This window comes from Symsagittifera roscoffensis, chromosome 6 (assembly GCF_963678635.1).
Source record: "Symsagittifera roscoffensis chromosome 6, txSymRosc1.1, whole genome shotgun sequence".
Taxonomy (NCBI): domain Eukaryota; kingdom Metazoa; phylum Xenacoelomorpha; order Acoela; family Convolutidae; genus Symsagittifera; species Symsagittifera roscoffensis.
In genome coordinates this window covers 61,436,793-61,457,817 of record NC_087067.1, presented here as the reverse complement: position 1 = coordinate 61,457,817, position 21,025 = coordinate 61,436,793, and the positions used below count along the sequence as shown (strand labels likewise).

Below are 21,025 nucleotides of genomic sequence, written 5' to 3'. Positions count from 1 at the left end.
ATCATCTGCTCGTCACGCTATCTTATTTTCGGCCGGATAGATTCGTGCAACTTTTTAGTCTAATACCGATCCTAATCTTACTCTTATATCTACTAGTCTCAGGGTGTTTAACTAGACTCTGCTAGGCTCAATACATCTAGAGTATACTGGTTTTAATGCGGCTGCTGAAGTTCTCGAGGAGAGGTAACTAATTTCTAAGTTAAATTCAAATCTCTCTGGTGCTGAAATTACAAGTAATTTCAGCACTTAAAAATAAGTGGGTTGTTAGTTAGATGGATCATGATTGGTTAATATTAAATACTTTACATTGGTAAAATATCTAATTTATCCAATCATAAAATGTAGTTTAGATCAGGTTCCAGTACCCCCCCCCCCCGCTCAACGTACCCCCAACCCACGACGTACCACCCTCACGTTTACCCATCCCCACGTAACCCCCAACCATGAAGTGCCCCCCTCTCTCTCTATCCCCCGAGGTAAATTTTGTTGAGAATTGGTCTAAATGAAAAAAAAACACGAGCACACATCTTCTAACTTTCTTGGAAAGTCGGAACAACAAGACTGCTCGTATCAAGCCAAAGCCCTGAAAGTTCAGACTGCTCCTTAATTGGTCTTGACTAGTTTTTAGTAAATTGAAAATTCGCAAAACTATACAATTAGGCTGATTATATCAAATTTTAAGTGTTAAGAATTGAGTAGAGGATGGAATTAATAAGACCGATTAGTTCTCTCAAATTAATTTGAATCGATTTTGCACGGTGGGATAATTCGCCACGCATAAATAAATTGCGTTGCGCTTTAAGCGTCAAACGTTGCAGATCACTATAAAATTTGCACACCAGACTGGGCCAATGCAGATCAAGAGATCGAGCGGCTCAAGTTAACATTCCCTTTCCCCAACCCCCTCCAAAATAGACCAAGTTAAGATCCTCCACCCCAGCGTTGACTTTAAATTGATTTTTTTAAGTGCTGCGTGAAATATGCTATATACTGATTGGCTGAAAATTTGAACTCAAAACCAAATTAAAATTCTCCCCCTAAACGGCTTGCGGGGACGTTAACTTGGTCCCATCGATCAGCCGAGGGACCAGAGTTTTCTAAAATTGGTCTGCATAAAAAACCACCCGAGCTTATATATTCCTCCCTTTCGTCGAACGACGGATTAAAAAGGGGACTGATGATCAAAAAGACTCAGTTGTGAAATACACAAAGCATTCCCTTCGCTGTTTTGAATTCCTCTGTAAAACAATTTTTAAAATCTATAAAAAATAACTCAACTTGAAAACATGTGAGTCAGTTCTTTTGTGTATAAAAAGCGTAATCCAATGATTTTTACATGAAATCAAATTTGATTTGAGGCTAGAAAAAAATCGAAAGACAATTCACAAAAGGACATTTAGAAAAAAAACTATAGGACCTAAAGAAATGAACATTCTTTTCTTATACCTTTTTTGGTTTATTCATAAATCTACCAAACTTTTGTTTTACCAAACTAATGGGTTAAATTTATGTGCAGTCCGTTTTTTCAGGGCTTTGCTCACAGTTGGGCAATCCTGCTAACCCTTGCTGTGCGATAACCAAAATTAAATGACATATCCCTTCAGTTAAACCAGCAATAGTCAATATGCAATAAAAACCAAATTTCTTACCTTCTGGCAATATGATCCAGTTCAAAATCTAGCTGAAAGGCATGGGAAGAAAACTGTATTAGAAAAAAACTCTTGTTGGCAATTTGTATAAATCTAAACAAAACTAACAGATACATGTATTTGACATATCACATTTTACAAATGTGGTCTATGTTCAAGTGTAAAATATGAACAGGGCCGACATAGGTGTTGGAAAACTGCACTGAACAAAATTCAATTCTCAAAAATTTCTCTTTCAATTTTTGCCCTAGCCTAATCTCGTATAAACATTTCTCGTATAAACTCGCATACAATTTCACGGAGTATTTCAGAAAACCATATTTCCTATAGTAAAAGTCTCCCGCTTTTTCAAGTATGCAAATATTCTTTTTGGTGTCAATTCAATTCTATCAGCCCCTCGCCTGTGTAGCCAAAACAATGAAATGAGCTGAGCATACTTAGGTGAAACTGAACGTGAGTGCGTGTGAGCAAAAAAACGCAAGTTTCCGTTGTTTGATTTTTCAATTTGCGAGAAGTTTTCAACTTATTGAAATGTGTAAAATCCACAGCACATAAACCAAGGATATGGGCATCGCTAAGTAGCACCGAACAAGAAATAGTCCTGAAATACTTGTGGCAAAACTGAAACCATGCTTGCCGCGACAAAGTTTATGTATCTAGAGTTTTTGCAACGCGAACGCACATCAGCATACAAACAAGCATCTACGAATGAGTCATTCGATTGATTCTGCTCCGCTTCGGGCTAAACGGTATCTGTATTTGTCTTCTGTTGATGACAAGTCAACGTTCTGCTTTGACTGCTCCCTATGTTCGAACTTCAGGTGATCGATCAAATATCCATTGCACTGGAATTCTAGGCCACACCTGTAGCAAATGTGTTTGCTACCAAGCCTATCGTGATAACGAATCCGGTGCTTCGAGTATAGGCTTTTGCCAAAGTACAGACCGCAATCCTCACACTTTTGGCATCCAGGTACTGGTTCTATCGAGGGCTTCGGCCAGTGAAATTTGTCAAAATGCTTTTCCAACTCACAGGAGCTCTTTTTGCACAACTCGCAAAATTTCTTCGATGCGATATGTTTTCCACTTTCTTTCAAAGCTTTATTTGAAGATGGCGAAACTTTCGAACTAGCATCACTACTGGTACCAGAACTTTTCCAATTATATTGCTTCCAGCTGGGTGAATTCGAAATTGCAGTGGGAAAGCTTCCTGTGTTAGCGGTAGCTAGATCTTGGATTGCATTACCTGATATAGCCGTGGAGCGGTTACTAATTTCCACATAGATACGGAAATTTATGTCCCCTTTCCGTTCGAATTTTCTACTTTGTGACGTCTGATTAGCGCATCCGACGTCATCTGTGAATATATCGTCACCTAGGTCATCAGATGAAAGGGCGGTTGAAACTATCCCAGATCTAAGCAGAATGGAACGATGAATGAAAAATATATAATTGATATGTTAAACTAAAGCAAATCTAAATGAGACACAGAGCATTGAACTCAAGGAATAATTTAGATTAAAAGCTTAACGGCGAAGGTTGAAGGCTGAGCAGCCAATCTGAAAAGAGTTTCATGAACTGAAAAAAAACATAGCTAACAAAAAGTTTGATAAGCATTGATGAACTTCTGGCTACCTAGAAAAACATAACGAAAGCCAAATCAGGAAAAGAAACATTTTTTTCCCGTTTTTTAATCGATTTTTTTTTCACTAACAAAACGCATCATCCTAAATCTCTTTAAAATTCAAACTAATTTATAGTTAATGTTGCAGCGCAAATATAAACGCAAATGTGCGAGAGTATAAATGCATAAAACTGAACCAAAATGTAAATGCATATAGGGACAGTGGCCAAGCTTATACAGGGTGCGTCCCGGCAGGTTTGGCGCCGGTTCGAATCCCGACTAGGTCATTTCCTTTCTAGAACTCAAATATACCCCGAACTTGATGGGATGTTCCGTAACCAGGTTGAAACCCCCACAAAAAAACTATTTAAACCGTCTTTTCGCTCTAAAAAGAGCAATTTGTCTCAAGGACAAATACTGGCCATTTTTGCAGCTTGCTTTGAGTTATGCAGTTTTTTTTGTGGCCGATGTTACCGATGATAAAATTTGTTAAAAATTATCGTTATATTTTCAAAATTCCGGAGTTATTTTCCCGATAAAATGCTCGTTAATTCAAGTGATTAAAAACCGTTTCTTTTGGAATTATGGAGATTGACGCGCACATTTTGGCGCCCCACAAGGGACACGACAATTTCCCCGACACGAGTGCAAATTGAGTTCGCAGTTGTCCCAGTTGGCAGTTAGAGTTGGCATTCCGCCAATAGAGTTTACAGTTCGCAGAGTTGTTTCTCGGACAATTTCCCCGACACGGGTGCAGTTGGCAGAGTTCTTTCTCGGACAATTTCCTCGACACGGGTGCAGTTGGCAGAGTTGTTCAGTTGGCAGAATAGCCGGCAAAAAATTGTCTCGAGTTGTACGAAAGCCAAAAGAGCGTGAAGTTGGCCGAAACTGAGTGAAGGGCTCTTTTTTCTTTTCTCCCCACCTGCGAATTTGTTGACCACTTTATTGGATTGTTATGAAAATTTACGGCTCTTTTCCAGTTCCCCCCCTTTCAAATTCAATTTTGAAAAGCTTATTTAACGTTGTTATAATGCAATGAAATTTGGCGTGGTGAACAAATCGACAACTGTGAACAGATTTTTTCTTCATACAATACAGAGTAACATCACGCATTTAGACGTAATAATAAGTAAAACAAACATAAAACTCGGTATTTTGAAAGGGGGGAACTGGAAAAGAGCCAAATTTACATACCGACTAATATGGCCACGACAAACATATTTGGTCTTCATACTCAACCTCGTAAAACCACTCGTAAAAGAGCCGAATGAAGTTGTGCTGTTGGCCGAAAGCCGAAAAAGAGTGAAGTTGTGCTGTTGGCCGAAAGAGCGTGAAGTTGGCCGATACAGAAAGAAGTTGTGCAGTTAGTTCAGCAGAGTGCAGTTGGCTCACGTGATCAGAGTGTAGTTGATTGATTGTGAGTGTAGCTGGTAGGCTCACGAGAGAGAAATTTCCGGTACCGAAAATCTCCAAAATTGTCAAAAACTGTAAGACTAGTCTAATCTTTACAAACCATTCTTTGCAATAAAATTACGTACGATGTGTTATTGTTTATCCCAACTCAAAGCAAGCTACAAGTGGTAATTTTTTCTCGATGCCAAAATTTTTTGGATATTTGTGAACAGAATATTAATCCGTGAAATCGGATCATAGACAAAAGGTACTGGACTAGTTTTTGGGTTGGTTTACGACTCGAACCTGCTGACCAAAATTTTCCAAAAATTTTTAGAAAAAAGTAAAAAAACGCCAAAAAATCCTCAAAACGTCCCCAGAATTCTGCAAACTGTGCTGTAACATGACACCAACCTTATGGTAAGTGGTCTGGTAGCGAAGTATCAGGCAAATTAAGTTGAGTTTTTTCATCCTCAGGTATTTTCCGCGTGTGTTGTTGGAACTTAACCAATTTGCCTGATCCCCCACTCACCATTGGTGAAACTAAAAGCAAGTTCGCTTCAAGTAAATCTAAGCCGTTTCAGCCCGTCCGATTATTGACTTCGTTATGCGACACCAATGTTAAGTGGTCAGGTACGGTGATATTAAGTGAGCTAAGTTGAATTCTTTCTTCCTCAGGTTTACTCCGTGTGCGTTGTTGGAGTTCAACCGACCTACTTAATTTCCCCACCCCATTGGTACTTAAGCGTAACGTAGCCGTCGCATAGGTCTCTTAAGTGTATGGTATTCATACTAGGAGCTAGTTCCTTGGATCACGCGCTCCGTATACTATCCGCACCGTCTCAAAAGCGCGTGAAAGAGACTTGTTTCACAAAGCCCGGTTTAAGCTTCAACTTTAACGCCAGTGACTCGCAGAAAACTATCCATTTCTATCTGCACTACTTTTTGTCGAATCGGAAAGATCTAGTTATTTGGCACGACGCCATAAATAACTCCATTAGTAAGCACCGCAGTAACAACAACCGTAGTTTGAGTACTGACCAACTTAAGAGCCTTCTTTTGAGATACAAGGAGAATATTACCGCTATTGTATACTGTCGCCGCAACGGTACAGACAACATAGAAAAAGAGTTGAAAAAGACAGGTATTCTCGTTTTTAACATAGTTGAGGATTTTATCTCAAAGCGAAAGGCCAAAGACCAAATACTTATCGAAAAGTATAAAGAGCTGCACCAGCCCCCTTCCCTTGAGTCGAAGACTCTGTTGTTACTTAGACGATACAGTGCTGACCCAAGTACACTGAAAGCTAAGAAGAAGCGGAACCGTTTGTCGCCTAAAAATCGTAGAGCGATTCACAACAGACTCAAAGCGTTAAAACTTCAAGTTACTCCCCCTTGTAAGTTATTGCTGTATTAGAGCATTTTGTGGATTTACTTGAGTGAAAATAAAGTATTTTTTGAGAGTCGTTTATTTCTGAAATTATTAAGCATGGAAGTTAAGTTTCAGAAGAAAATTAAGAAGTTGTTTGAGAAACATAGCAATCTCGAAAACGAACTTACGAACTTTATAAATGCCACGAAGAAATTTTAGAATACATAGAGAATCAGAGTCGTTGCTCAAAAATTGATACTTATAAAATACTTGATATAAAATACTAAAATCTATAAAATACTATTGATACTTATGATACTGATAAATTGTAGGAACTATATAGAACAAGCGGTCGAGATAAATAATGAGTTGATTTATATGGCTGCAAAAAGTGCCAATCCCGACGAATTGATACCGGCACAGGATATGTGGCTTCATAACTTGACTTAAAGCAACGATAAAGTTCTGCAGGAAGCTATCACATATAAAACAAGTTTTGAGGCAGTAACAGAGCCGGACAAAGTAGATAGCAGCTCAAAAGTTTCTCATCATTCTGAAAAAAGTGAAAAACCCCGGTCGCATAAAACAGATACCCGCTCTAAGTTGTCTCATCGAAGCAGACGACATCAGCAATAGGGTTCTCAGAAATCCAGTTATACCGCCGCTCCGTCGAAAACACTTTCTGAGAAAAAGCGCGATTTAATGGTTTTAAAGAAACAACAAGATGAGCTTGAGAGGCAGGCAAAGGTATCATTAAGACTGAAAGAGCAGCAAAACAAGATGAAACAAAATTTTTTAGAACAACAAAACAGTTTAGAGTTCGAAGAACTGGCTGAAGAACACAGGAAAAAACTGGCAGAAATTGAGTTGAAAGGGCTTGAGTTAGAAGATGAGTTGTCGGAAATCAGCGAGAATGCTGAGGAAAGTGGTGTAACTCGAATCTCTCCACAACTAACAATAGACGAAAAGGATCGTACGCGTCACTGGGTCGAATCTGTCGACCACAATCAGCCTGATGCTGTTGTAGTTCCCAATCAAGAGCAGCAAGTTCGTTCAACAGCTCCTGAGGCAATTTATCCTGCATCAACAAATTACTTGGTCTCATCAAGTTTTACAGGAGTGAATAATGGCCAGGCAGCTTCCAGTGATCCGGGATTGTATTACAGTAACCACATTCGCGGACAACAACATAATTTGTCGAACTTGGTCCGATCGCAGGTTTCCGTTAACAATCCAGTAGGGTTACAGCAGGTCATTCAACCTGTTTCTAATAATTTTCCTCAGCAAACTTTTCTGTCCACTCATCCGGTGCTAGGCAATCCAAACACAGGGTCAGTAGTCCCGGTAACTTCTGAAAACTATTCTGCTCCACCAACATCTGCAGAAGTTTCTTCTGGTGTAGCACCGTTCGTTCCTGCATCAACAGCAATTAATCAGGTTTCTTTAAGTCATCAAACTACAGGATCAGTAGTAGCTGGCCATCAAGCACCTGTAATCCCATCACAACAACATATGGGTGTTCCCGTTAGTAGTTATAACTTTTCAAGTGGCCACTAGAATCATTATAGTAACTTTTGGAGACCAGCTGTTGCTGCCCCTTTAATGTCAGCTCAACAACACTACGTTCCTTCGACAACTGTTTTTTCCGCAGTAACTCCGATTGTTCCTACGAAAAATTTTGTTCCTTATACAAGTGGAGGGACTGTGTTCTTTGCACAGCCTGAAATTTCTTCACATGCTAATCAACCGTTCGTTCCTGATTGTTACGGTATCTCTTCGAGTTACACAGAGCCAACTCCCGGTGATTCACCTGGTGCAGACGTCGAGCGTCCACTTTCGACCCGAGAGTTGGTAAATATACTCATGCACAGCCGAAAAAATCATCTCCCTGAGCGGAAGCTGAGGCATTTCGATGGCAACCCACTTAATTGGCATGAGTGGTTGGGGCAGTTCATATCGACGGTCGATTCAGCCATACTCAGTGACGATGAAAATCTTACCTATCTGAAAACGCTCGTAGTGGGTAAAGCAAAATCCGCAATCGCTGAGTATAACTATAGCGGAGTATTATATAAAGACACATTAGCAACTCTTCAAAGAAAGTTTGGGGGGCATGCTGTAGTAGGGGCTCATCTAGATAAATTGAGTAATTTTCTGACGCTGCAAATGCATAACTCGGAAAATGTAATTAGCTTTTCCTCTACAATTTCTGGACTGGTTGCCGTATTCAAGTCTTTGTTTTAACGATGACATGGATGATTATCTGGATTCTTTCCAAAACAGGGATGACGCCTTGAAATTAGGTAGGTATTTAATCTCGTTGCTTAAACTACGTGGGTTTTGTCTGACAAAATTTGTCAGCAACGTGCTCGACGTAACAACCGCTCTTGATCCGGACAACCGTGAGTCCAATTCCTCTGTTAAAGATATTTGTGCGAGTCCAGACCAGTCGTCGCATGTTCTCGGTCTTAGGTGGGATCACGTAAAAGCACTAGACATCACGTAAAAGATATCGTCCACTAGACAAAGCAATCACTCAGCGTACCGTGTTGAGTTTTGTTTCCTCTGTTTTTGATCCAATTGGGTTAGTGGCTCCGTATACCGTGAAGGCTCGCCTTCTATTAAAAGATATCTGGCGAATCAGCGGTCAAAATGGGACGATGATCTGCCAGAGGAAATCAAAAAGCAATTCCTCGAGTGGCACTCACTCAGGTCTTCATTTGTTAGGTTCTCTGACAATACCTCGCGGCTATTTCACTGAACCTTTCGACCGAATAGAACTTCACATGTTCGGTGATAGTTCACAGGATGTTTTCTGTGCCGTCGCCTTCCTTCGTGCGCGACTTGCTAGCTCCCATCAGACCGAATTAGCTTTTGTGTTTGGCAAAGCCCGCGTCGCGCCTATGAAAGCGCTTTCTATTCCAAAGTTAGAGCTTCAAGCGGCTCTTCTTGCAACCCGTTTAAAAGAAGAGATTTTGAAAGGTCTTACTTTCAAAGTTACGGATATTCATACTTAGCGGTGATAACCCAGCTGATACCGGTACACGAGGGATATCTTCGGAAGCCCTCAAGGAAAGCAGCTGGGTTAATGGGCTTAGTATACTGAGAACAACTGATTGGCCGTTCAAGCCCGATACAAGGGTTATTGATAAAATAAGACTCAAAGGACCATCATGTGATATCGACAATTGTCTGGAAAATTCGTCAAATTTCGTCGTCGATGTTTTGACAGAAAAAAATCTTCTCTTCGGAAAATGGGAGAGATTCAATTCTTTTGTAAAATACAAACGCACAGCAGCATTTTTGTTGAGATGGCTGCCATACCATAAACATTTCCGGTCGAGTATATTAGAAATTACAGACCCGTGTGAAATGGATATTGCTGAACAGAAGCTCATTTACCTGTGTCAGGGTGAAACATTCCCTAGTGAGCTAAAACTACTAAGATCCGGTAAAGTTATCACAGAGAATAGTCGGATCGCCAAGTATTCGCCGTTCATTGGACCAGCTGGCATCCTTCGCTCGACTGGGCGCGTCAGTCCCTTGGTTAATTCCGATTTCGATAGCAAGCAACGAATTATACTGGATGCACGTCACGCGGTTGTTCGGTTATTGGTTCAGCACTTGCACGTTAGGAATTTCCATCAAGGCTTGGATTACATGCGTGCCGTGGTTAATTTGAAGTACGTTGTGTTAAATTTGCGATGGTTGCTGCTAAACATTGAAAATACTTGCGTTGCGTGCCGAAAACGCAAAGCGCACACAGTAACTCATATTATGGCTGATCTGCCCATTGAAAGGCTGGGTTACAAGCAACCTCCTTTCTCTAGCACAGGTGTCGACTTCTTTGGGCCGTTCCTGGTTCCAATCCGGAGAAGTACAGAAAAGAGGTGGGGTTTTTTTGTTCACCTGTCTCACCACTAGAGCGGTGCACATTGAAGTGGTCCCCTCGCTCGACACAAGCTCTTGTGTGATGGGCGTGGAGAGGTTTATTGCACGTCGCGGTACTCCGACTATCATCATGTCCGACAACGGCACGAACTTTGTTGGCGCTCAAAAAGAGCTCTTAGCTTGCGTTGAGAGTTGGAACAAGCTCGCACCCGCTGTTTTTGTTCAGAAAGCAATCAAATGGAAATTCAATCCACCCAGCGCACCGCACCATGGTGGCTTCTGGGAGCGATTAGTTCGGAGTGTCAAGCGCTTTTTGTATGACATCCTAGGCAACAGGAGAGTAACTGAGGAGGTTCTAGGAACCACGCTGTGCCTTGTTGAGCAATCACTTAACGCTAGACCGATAACAGCCGTTAGTTCCGATCCGCTAGATCTAGAGGCGCTGACCCCGAATCATTTTATCCATGATCAACGCGCAGCGAGTTTTCCGTCGCTAGGTTTCGAAGAAAACTTCGACCCTAAGAAGCGGTTTGCCAGAGCGCAATCATACGCTAACGCAATATGGACACGGTGGATGCTGGAGTACGTTCCTTCCCTCAATAGAAGGGCAAAGTGGCACAAACAGTCAGACGTTAAGTTGAAAGCCGGCGACTTGGTTTGGGTCATAGAGCCTGACACTCCACGTGGACATTATCCACTCGCACGTATTCTAAGACTGCACTATGGCAAGGACGGATGCGCGAGATCCGCCGACATAAAGACCGTTACGAGCGAACTGACCCGCCCGACCGTAAAGCTCGCTCCCGTTCTTCCTTGTTTAGGGGTGGATATGTTGCAGCGCAAATATAAACGCAAATGTGCGCGAGTATAAATGCATAAAATTGAACCAAAATGTAAATGCATATAGGGACAGTAGCCAAGCGTATACAGGGTGCGTCCCGGCGGGTTCGGCGCCGGTTCGAATCCCGACTAGATCATTTCCTCTCTAGAACTCAAATATGCCCCAAACTTGATGGGATGCTCCGTAACCAGGTTCGAACCCCCTCAAAACCTATTTTAACCGTCTTTTCGCTCTAATTTGGTTAAGCCTTGATTACGGCTGACCTTTAAAAAGAGCAATTTATCTCAAGGACAAATACTGGTCATTTTTGCAGCTTGCTTTGAGTTATGCAGTTTTTTGTGGCCGATGTTACCGATGATAAAATTTGTTAAAAATTATCGTTGTATTTTCAAATTTCCGTAGTTATTTACCCGATAAAATGCTCGTTAATTCAAGTGATTAAAAACCGTTTCTTTTCGAATTATGGAGATTGACGCGCACAGTTAACTTTTTTGATATCTATGACCATATTTCGACCTGATCAATGTGATGCTTTTCCTTTTGTGAAATTTTGAATCAGCCTTTGAAAATAAAGACCATTTCGCGTCACTTGTACTTTCGTTCTCAAACTCGAGCTTCACTTGGAAAATTACTTTTAAAAGCGCGCTTCGAAAATTGAAATTACCAATCTAAAAAAAAACAGAACAAACTACACGTAGCTAATTGATACTTGAAAAATGGGGACCGCGATCGTTTGGGAGACCAATCTTTCAGAATAAAAAATGAAAAATGAGTCTTTTAGCAGCCCAACGTAATAAAGTGATGCATGCTTGATTGACAAACTCAAAAAGACGCTGAGTCTTGGGTCAAGCTTCCCCAATTATCTCACAATTTCGACAACAAAACGGGGCCTAGGAAATAAGACGAAAAGCAAATTAGAAGTGACCAACAAAAACGAATTTGGACGTCGATTCAAAATTACAAATATGGGAAATTAGAAGTAATTAAATTGTTCGTGTCTGAAATTCGTTAATTGACTACAGTTAACTTTCGTTCGAGCTTTCTTAAATGCCAATCAAGTTTTCACATGCCACAATTTTCACATGCCGCAATTGCATAACTTAGGCATTTCAAAAATGTTTTATAATATTAAGAGTAACGTTTAGTAAATCAATTGTGATAAATATTTTGATAAGCAAGAAGGGATCATATGCAATTTTTGTAATTACGAAAACTTGTTTTAAGAAATAAGTTTGTTATCCCTTTGCTTTTTGTCAAAAATGCTAGTCTAGTTTCGTTTTTGTTGGTCACGTCTAATTTGCTTATCGTCTAATTTCCTAACCCCCAAACAAAACTATCAACAGTCTATAATAGCGGCAAAACAAAAAATTACGCCTATAATAACACTCGTGGCGAATGGAAGCGCAGCAAGCCGTCGCTAATCGATAAGGCCACTTTTACAACATTCAAATTGACCATCAGAAAGAAAAATATATCAGCTTAAATATACCTCTTCGAAACTTGAAAATCTCTCATGACTGGCATTTTTGTTTTTAGAAAACTACCCCACTTAGACAAACTGGGTCATTAGGATGTTTTTATGAGTAATTCAGATAACTAAAATCCCTTTTTGAAACGAAAGTAAAGTCTTATCACGTTTTAAGCAAAACTAAAATCCACTTTTTAAACTTAAGTTCCGAAATTGGATTTTATTTTCGCTTAAAACGTGATTGATTTAAGTTTCAAAATTGGATTTTATTTTTGCTTAAAACGTGATTGATTTAAGTCATTCACGTTTTTAGCAAAATTAAAATCCACTTTTGGAACTTGCGCGGTCATTCACGTTTTAGCACCATTTTCGTATTCGTAATTGAAGAGCGTAGTTAACAATCTTGCAATTAATTGAATTTCGAAAAAAAAATAGCAAAAAATGGGTGTGATATAACTTTTTGTGAAACAAAAAACCACACAAGAGTATGTAACCTCCCACTGGAGGAATAACTTCAGATCTTGGGTACTCAGAGTCTTCACCTTATCTAGAATCACAAACGACATTCTCGAATCTTGGTTAAAATCACAAATCTAAGTTGACGTATAAACAATGAACTGCAGTTTAAAATGAAGATGTTTTTTTTCCAAAATGAAAACCAATCTTTCGCTTCTGTAAACTGGAAACAAAAACGTATTTAAGCATAATTATAAAAATGAGTCGGCGCTTTGATAGATTACGGCGTTCAAACTTCGAATAACTCAAAAATTTCATTTTGTTTTTAACCTAGAGCTCTTCAGTTCAGTGTTTCCACGAACTTCAGTTTCCAGTGAAATGCCCTTTTTCAACTTTTTTCTGATAAGTTTTTTTTTTTGTGTTTGCTCTTCCACAAATTTTCTATTATCGGTAAAAAATCACGATTGTTGTGATAAAAACTCCGTGCTATGCGACCAAAACTACTACCGACAATCGTTTTTTTGTTTCATATGTCACGTGAACTCATTTAGTGAGATTATCATATATTGCCCTACGTCCATGAACAAAGGAGCCATGCTAAGGCGCATTCATTAATACCTTTCATTATTTCTCATCTCAAGTGAACTAGACTGCTCGTATCAGGAAAAAGCCCTAAATGTTCTGTTTGCCCTTTAACGTGCATGAAATAGTTTTTATTTTTTTTTAGATTTTGTTTTCCAAAATCTTCCTTCCACTCATGTTATGCAAAAACAATGTGCTGTATTTGGTGTCCAACAACGTTCGTAAAACCAAAGAAAACTGCTCGCATCAGGGTGAAGCCCTGAATAATCCGACTGCCTTTTAAGGTCTATGGAGCAGTAATAACATCAATGTAATAATCAATGTAATAAAATCAATGTAATAAAATAAATGAAAATTTTTTTTCTAAAATTTGAAATTTTTTATGAGAATCATCCCCCCACACGCCATATAAAATACAAAAGGATAGATTTCGTTCCTTGTAACAAATCATTATGGCAAATAAGCTTCGTTCAACCAATTTGGAACGATTTATAAGACGGATTAAATCTCCGCTTACGCGTTAATAACGCGAATTATATCGGGCGTTAATTGTCCCAAATTGGTGTCAAAATGGCAATCTTTAAACCCTCATAACTTTACGAAAAACGATCACAGGTGAAATATCTTTTCAAATTCAAGCTCAGGACAACAATACCTTTTGAATGATATAAAAAAATTCCGTCAAAAATGGCTAGTTAAAAAGTCGAAGTTTGTCTGAAGAAAAAAAACCCACCCCGAGCACAAATATTCCGTTACTTTCGTATCGAAAGTCAGAACAACAACCTTTCTCGATATTTTGTTTGTGTGATATAAATCAAAAGTATATATTGCGTATATTAAATCCAGTTTAGTCTCAAAAACACCGACCACAAAATTTCTGTCACCTTTCAAATTTAGAGCAAAGAAAACAAGTTTTTCCAAAAAACACTGGCGTGCAAGATAATGTTCAAAACAAAACAAGACTGCTCGTATCAGGGCGAAGCCCTGAATGTCCGACTGCCTTTTAAGGTTTATTGAGCAGCAGTAAAAACATTCAAAAATTCAATGAAATAAAATGAAAACCAAAATTTTTTTTGAAATTTTTTATGAAAATCATTCCCCCACACGCCATAATAAACATAAAATGATAAATTTCGCTCCTAGTAACATATCAATTCGGGCAAATAAGCCTCCTTCAACCAATTTGGAACGATTTTCATGACGGACTAAATTTCCGTTTACGCGTTAAGAGCGCGAAATATATCGCGCGTTGATTGTCCCAAATTGGCCAAAATGGCAACAATTAAACGCCCATTACTTGCCGAAAAATGATGACAGGTAAAACATCTTTATAATTTTCAGTTCAAGACAACAAAACTTTTTGAATGATATAAAACAAATTCGGTCAAAAATGGGTAGTTAAAAAGTCGGCATTTCTCTGGGGAAGAAAAAACCATCCGAGCACAAATATTCTGTTTCTTTCAGAACAGAAGCAATTTCTGAGCCGGATTAAACCTCCAGCTATGCGTTCATTGTACGAAACGTAACGGGCGCTAATTATCACAAATTGGTAATTTAAAAACTCCATAATTTCAAACATAACCAACAGACAGTTGGAAAAAGTCAATGAACGCAAGAAAACAAATGTCTTGTTGTTTGAATGGCTCTTTTTCCTTTCCCTCCCCCACCTGCAAATTTTTTCATGTAAATTTGTTGACCACATTGTCCGATTATTATGACAATTTACATACAGACTAATAAGGGCACGACAATCAGATTTGGTCTTCATATTCAACCTCGTAAAACCACTCGTTACACTAATATATTGAAGCTCGTGTGAGGTGGGGGGGAAAAGGAAAAAGAGCCGTTTGAAAAAACTTCACTTTTCGAATTTCAAAACAAAAATTTATAAGACTAGAAAACTCTATGAATTTCAAAAAGATTTTATAGTGGCAGTTTTTTATAAAATTGAGTTGATTTTAACAAAACTGGATCAATCAGCAAATGCTTTTATTCCCTAGGGAAATCTGAAAAAAAAATCCACCTTCGAAATTAGTTTTTATCACGTTTTTCGTGATCTTTACACTTGCTGTTCGAATTTGGAGTTTGGTTTCTGTTAACCAAGAAATTTAAATGAACTTACAAAAATCAAACCGCAAAAATCAAACTGAAAAATCACGAGCTATATAAGAGTCTGAACCACATTCATCGACTCTTAAACAAAATATCACAGAGTTTTTTAAAGTAAAGCTCAGGATATTGATATCTTTTAGAACGTATAAAAATTCGCCAAAAGTGACTGGTAAACTTGTCTGAAAACAAAAAATGGCTTGTAAATTTGTCGAAGAAAAAAACCCACGCTGAGCACAAATATTCGGTAAATTTCTTCGAAAGTCGGAAACGAAGACATAGCCATCTGACAGTTGAAACAGAAAAACGACGGACTTTATTTTGAAAAACTTTCACCTCTCGAATTTTATGAAAACACTATGTATCACCTTCAAGCTTTTTGAATTTTATAAACCTTTTTTTTTGAAACACTATTTGATGTTTTTTCACGAATGTGGCGCGTCTAGCCTCTTACAGGTTCTGCTACCAATTTTTCGTACATTTGGTCACCCGCACGTTTCTTCCCTAATTTTAACCTCTTAGCATACCTTGGTTTCGCTTAGCATACTAAAGATCAAAACAATTCTCCCCCTCGAGGCATTAGGAGCGCTACGCGCGCGTCGGTGTTGCAAATAATTCACCCTCCACTCAGCAAATTATATTGAAGTGGACTCAAACTCAAACTGCAAAAATTCTAACTTGAGCATGAACAATTTTTAATACTTCTTAAAAAAATCACGCGACCTAAATACGTGACTTCACTTCAATACGTGACATTTAAACAATTCATTACTTGAATAGATTTGCTACTCAAATGTAAGCGACTGAATGCAACCTACTCAAGGATAGCCGGTTGCTGTGCAAGTTGCACAGAATGACAGAATGTTCCGACCATATTCATAAAAAAATCACAATAAAAGTTTTTTCAATCTTCAAATTAATATCGATGTTTGTTCTTGGTTCGGTGTGATGAGAGAACTCAACGAACGCCTAAAACTTTGATGCCAAAATTAACTTTCCTGGAGTAACACAATGTTATTAAATAATACTTTATAAGACTTACCCGCTGGCTTCAATCGCTCGAAAATTGACTGAAACTTCAAGCAATTTTTCATGCAAACGTTCAATCACGACACAAAGGGGCTCTAATATGATATATCATTCGACCCTTTCCGATGATTATTAGTGATACCTAACTTTGTGGGGGAAAAAACTAAAACACCCGAATATAAAGCCCCCCCCCCCCCCCCCCCCCGTTTTCAATGCTCGGAACAAAAAGCTATAAATGGATATATACTACTCGTCGTTAAACTTCGCTGAAATGATCTCCAACTTACTTTGCAGATATGTTGTCATTGTAATTGTTATGGGTCTCAAAGGGTCTAAAGGGTTTCAACGGCGGCGGCTCATCTTCGTCAGTATGTGTCGATAAGGACGAAAACCTATGAGTTGTTGAAGGAACTGCCGGCGATGAGAGAGCCTTCTGAATTGTCAAAGGAACTGATGTAACTCTAGAAACTGAGGAGGAACATGCCGATGACGAAAGAGCCTCACAGACTTCTGATGAGACTGCGTTCGAGCTACAGCCACTCAGCTCAGCTAATTGAGTCCGTACCAAAGGTATCACTGTGGTTTTTGACTGTTGTTTAGTTGGTAATTCCGAGGTGCAAGAGAAGGAAGAATTAGGCTTTGTTCGTATACCTGAAACAGCAAGCCAAACAAAATAGCAAATAGCAGTGTAAAAAGTGTCTTTAAGTTCTATCCGATAAATAGAACTTGCTTTGCTAAAAAAACATAGCATTCAAATCCTACACCAAAAGCATAAAATTGATAGCTGCCGAAAACAAGCAATACCTGAAAGAACGAAAGATAAGCTTTTATCGGAAATCGAACAAGTAGATGGCTGGAAACTAGTTATATAAACTTAATTGATAACTAATTGGATTTTTTGATAGTTTCCCATCCATCAAAAACAGAGTATTTTGAATTGGCAGTTCTTCAGGCATGTTTCGATTACTATCATTTTACTTATTATCAGATCAAGGCTATGTCAGTTTTCTGTATTTTGCGACCGGCTCAATCACCAGAACGGTTAAATAGAAAGGGAATATGCTCATTGTCACTTTCTTCGGACGGGACAGGACTTTTCCGTAAAGGCAGAGCGTTAATCTGGATATTGAATTTATGAAAACTTAGATGAACACGTTAAGACAGAGAAGCTATACAATGTGAACAAAAATGCGTCATATCCAAGAGGAGCTATCCAGATTGCGGCACATCCACCACAAAACCGTGATGCTGATTAAATCCATTTAATGGTTTCAACAGAGAATTGGTAAGAGATCGGGGATTCTAAATTCCTAGCAACGATATAACCAACTTAAAGTTTAATAGTGAAAGATTGTAGAAGGCAATCATTGATTAGAATTTACCTCAACAGACATCTGCGAAATAAGTGGGTTGCGTTTAACTTAAAATGTTCACTAATATTGATGAATTATGCCTGCGTTTGCATGCCTCTTTTGAGTGGAAGCAGTCAAAGAGTCGTCAAATCAACATTTAAAAAAAATTGTTTTCTTTGCCAGCTCTGATTCCCCAAAACTAGATTGAAACCAAAAGAGCGCAAAATAGCACTGTTTGGTACTTAAATCAGGATTTTTAGGGCACTGATGTATTATAAACAAAAGCATAATCATATGTGTGCATGATGAAAACAACGAAAGCCCTGAATTTTCCGACTGACTTTTGTAAGCTCTATGGAATAGTGTTCCCTTTAAAAAAATAATTTGATAAAACGTTCAAAAAGCTAAACTTCCCGCATCCATCCACCCCGCTATGTAAAATACAAATTGATATATTTAACAAATAGCATAGTATTGCTGAGACCGAAAACCGTGCCTCAATTCAATTTGGAACAATTTCTAGGACGTATTAAATCTCCTTTTAACGCGTCTATAGAGTAGATTTCAACATTAAAAGAAACAAGACTTCTCGTATCAAGGCGAAGCCCTGAATGTTCCGACTGCCTTTTAAGGTTTATGGAGCAGTAATAATATTGAAAAACTCAATGAAAGAAAAAAATGAAAAATTTTTTTTTCTAAAATTTGAAATTTTTATGAAAATCATCCCCCCACACGCCATATAAAGTACAAAAGGATAGATTTTGCTTCTTGTAACAAATGAATTATGGCAAATAAGCTTCTTTCAACCAATTTGGAACGATTTCAAAGACGGATAAAATCTGCGCTTACGCGTTAATAGCGCGAAATATATCGCGCGTTAATTGTCCCAAATTGGCTAAAATTGACCAAAAGAATGGCTAAACACAACCGACATTCCGTCCACAATCACAACTCGAAGGATTTAGACTACGACTTGACTTCGCAGAAAAGGACTTAATTGAACTAGACCAATGACCACCTCGATGTTCAAGTATATGTACAGATCCGAGTTACAAGGCATCCATTAAACCCAATTTTCACGCCATTCCCAGACGAGGCTGAACATAAAACAGTTCTCTACTAATACAGAAAAACCTGACATAGCAAACCATTTTGAAATCGGATTGATTTCATTGGGGATCACAGTCGTTGTCGAATGACAAGATAACAAGTTCATGTCCATCATTCCAGCGTTCTGGAACGTTCTTCTTCAAGAGGAACCGGATAAGAATATGATGTTCGCCAAATACCAACGTTCATCATCCATCCTTCAATTGCAGAAGAAAGAGATAAAAAACTCAAAAACTCTGTAAACCCCGGATGGGTGGAACCTGATCTAAACTACATTTCATTATTTTACATAATTTTGATATTTTACCACTGTAAAATATTTAATATTAACCAATCATAATCCATCTAACTAACAACCCACTTATTTGTAAGTGCTGAAATTACTTGTTATTTCAGCACCAGAGATTTGAATTTAACTTAGAAATTAGTTACCTCTCCTCGAGAACTTCAGCAGCCGCAATAAAACCAGTATACTCTGGATCTATTGAGCCTAACAGAGACTAGTTAAACACCCTGAGACTAGTAGATATAAGAGTAAGATTAGGATCGGTATTAGACTAAGAAGTTGCACGAATCTATCCGGCCGAAAATAAGATAGCGTGACGAGCAGACGATGTACCCTATCCGAAATTACTCTGAGTTATACCAAACATAACTTAACTCACTCCCTTCCCCAGGCATCCTTTTCTGCTCCGATATCAGTTTCGTCGATACCTACAAATTCCAAATTACACATTTTTAAGTTGAGTAGTTTTCTTCATAGTTTTACAACGTTTGGATAGATAGAAGCAGGATCGAATTGGTTAATAGATTGCCCGGGTTGAAGTCACAGAGAAATTCAGTACTTCTCCAGAAATTTATTAGTAAAATATCAGTTCTGTATCAGATTCTGGCAAGTGGCAATTGATCTCTGATCAGAGATAAATCAGAGAAAACCACAGTACTGTAACAGTACTGTTTTCATTCTATTTTTCTGATCAGGAAATAATCAGAGGTTTTGTTCTGATACTTCTCTGCTCATAATAAATCTTGAGAAATACATAATTCCGCGCCGTGGCTTCAATGAAATTATTTGGTTGGAATGATTTCAAAAACATTTTCGGCCTTCTTACTGAAGATTTATCGAAGGTTTTCTGGAGAAAAATTCTATGGAAGTCTCCGTTGTAAAACCCAATTGCAAAGCAATTAAAAATTAGGCTATTTATGATTATAACCAGGGGCGAATCTAGGAGTTTCTCGAGGGCGTGGATTTTCAAAAAAATTTCGAAATTTGGTTGAATTTTTTAAGTCGACCAAATTGACTATCCGAGCTCTTCCAAAGCAGCCAAAAGTCTCTGTTTTGGCCAAAATTTCTACGCTGCAGGCAAATACGCGCGCTAACCCCTTAAAATTAGTTTGTATTGGTATATATTGGCGGGGAAGGCAACTTTAGAAAAAACTTAGGGTCAAAAGTCAGCCAAAAATGGATATCACAAAAAAGTTCAAAAGTAAATTTTCTAGAGGGAGGAGGGGGAGGGGGGAGTTTTAACATAATACTTTCGAAAACAATGATTTTTTTCTGTGTTTTCTCAAAATACCAAAAAGAACATATTTTATTGACAAAACTTTCTCTCCCACCACCCCAAGTTAGCCCATGATCTTTTGAAAGTCCAATTAAAATCAAAGGCCGAAAGGGATGTAAGGGATCACATTCAATCACCAACGAACGATCTTGCTTGGAAGTACCCGAAGTCGCATGAAAGAAAAAAATCCAAAGCCATAGTTCATCCCCACTCTTTGACGGTGGCTAGATAACAAAAACAAAACCCTGCTACTTATGCAATTTGTTTATATATTACTCAAACTCATACCTGCTTCCTCGTAAGATGCTGTGGCTGAAAAGGCAGTCCAATAAAATGGGCAGTGAATTTTCGGGCTATTTCGATTTTTAATTATAGTGGAGCACATGTAAGCTCCACTTGGAAAACGGAACTGGACAGCGAACTTCAAATAGCAAAATCATCTAACGACAAAATTGAGCAAGACTTTAGCTGAACAAAACTGACTTCAACAAGTGTGTTCTTTTCTTTTGATCTTTCGTTTCTTATTTTTGGTGAATGATCAAATTCCGAACTTTTTTTCGCAATTAGCTTCGAGAAAACCTAAAGAGAT

The 21,025-nt window shown here is 38.5% G+C and overlaps 1 protein-coding gene across 4 annotated transcripts in view; it reads right to left on the bottom strand.

Moving 5' to 3' along the window:
* Nucleotides 1-1,724: 1,724 nt before the first annotated feature.
* LOC134847935 (uncharacterized) overlaps nucleotides 1,725-21,025 on the bottom strand; it is a 55,486-nt gene continuing 36,185 nt past the window's right edge. For 3 of the 4 annotated variants that reach the window (XM_063865229.1, XM_063865227.1, XM_063865230.1), the window contains 3 exons: nucleotides 20,725-20,748; nucleotides 16,700-17,063; nucleotides 1,725-3,065 (listed from right to left, as the gene is read on the bottom strand). In XM_063865229.1, coding sequence (XP_063721299.1) covers nucleotides 2,363-3,065; nucleotides 16,700-17,063; nucleotides 20,725-20,748 — 1,091 coding nt within the window. In that variant the 3' untranslated portion in view covers nucleotides 1,725-2,362. The remainder of the gene's footprint in view (nucleotides 3,066-16,699; nucleotides 17,064-20,724; nucleotides 20,749-21,025) is intronic. The other variant, XM_063865228.1, reaches the window with a different exon arrangement.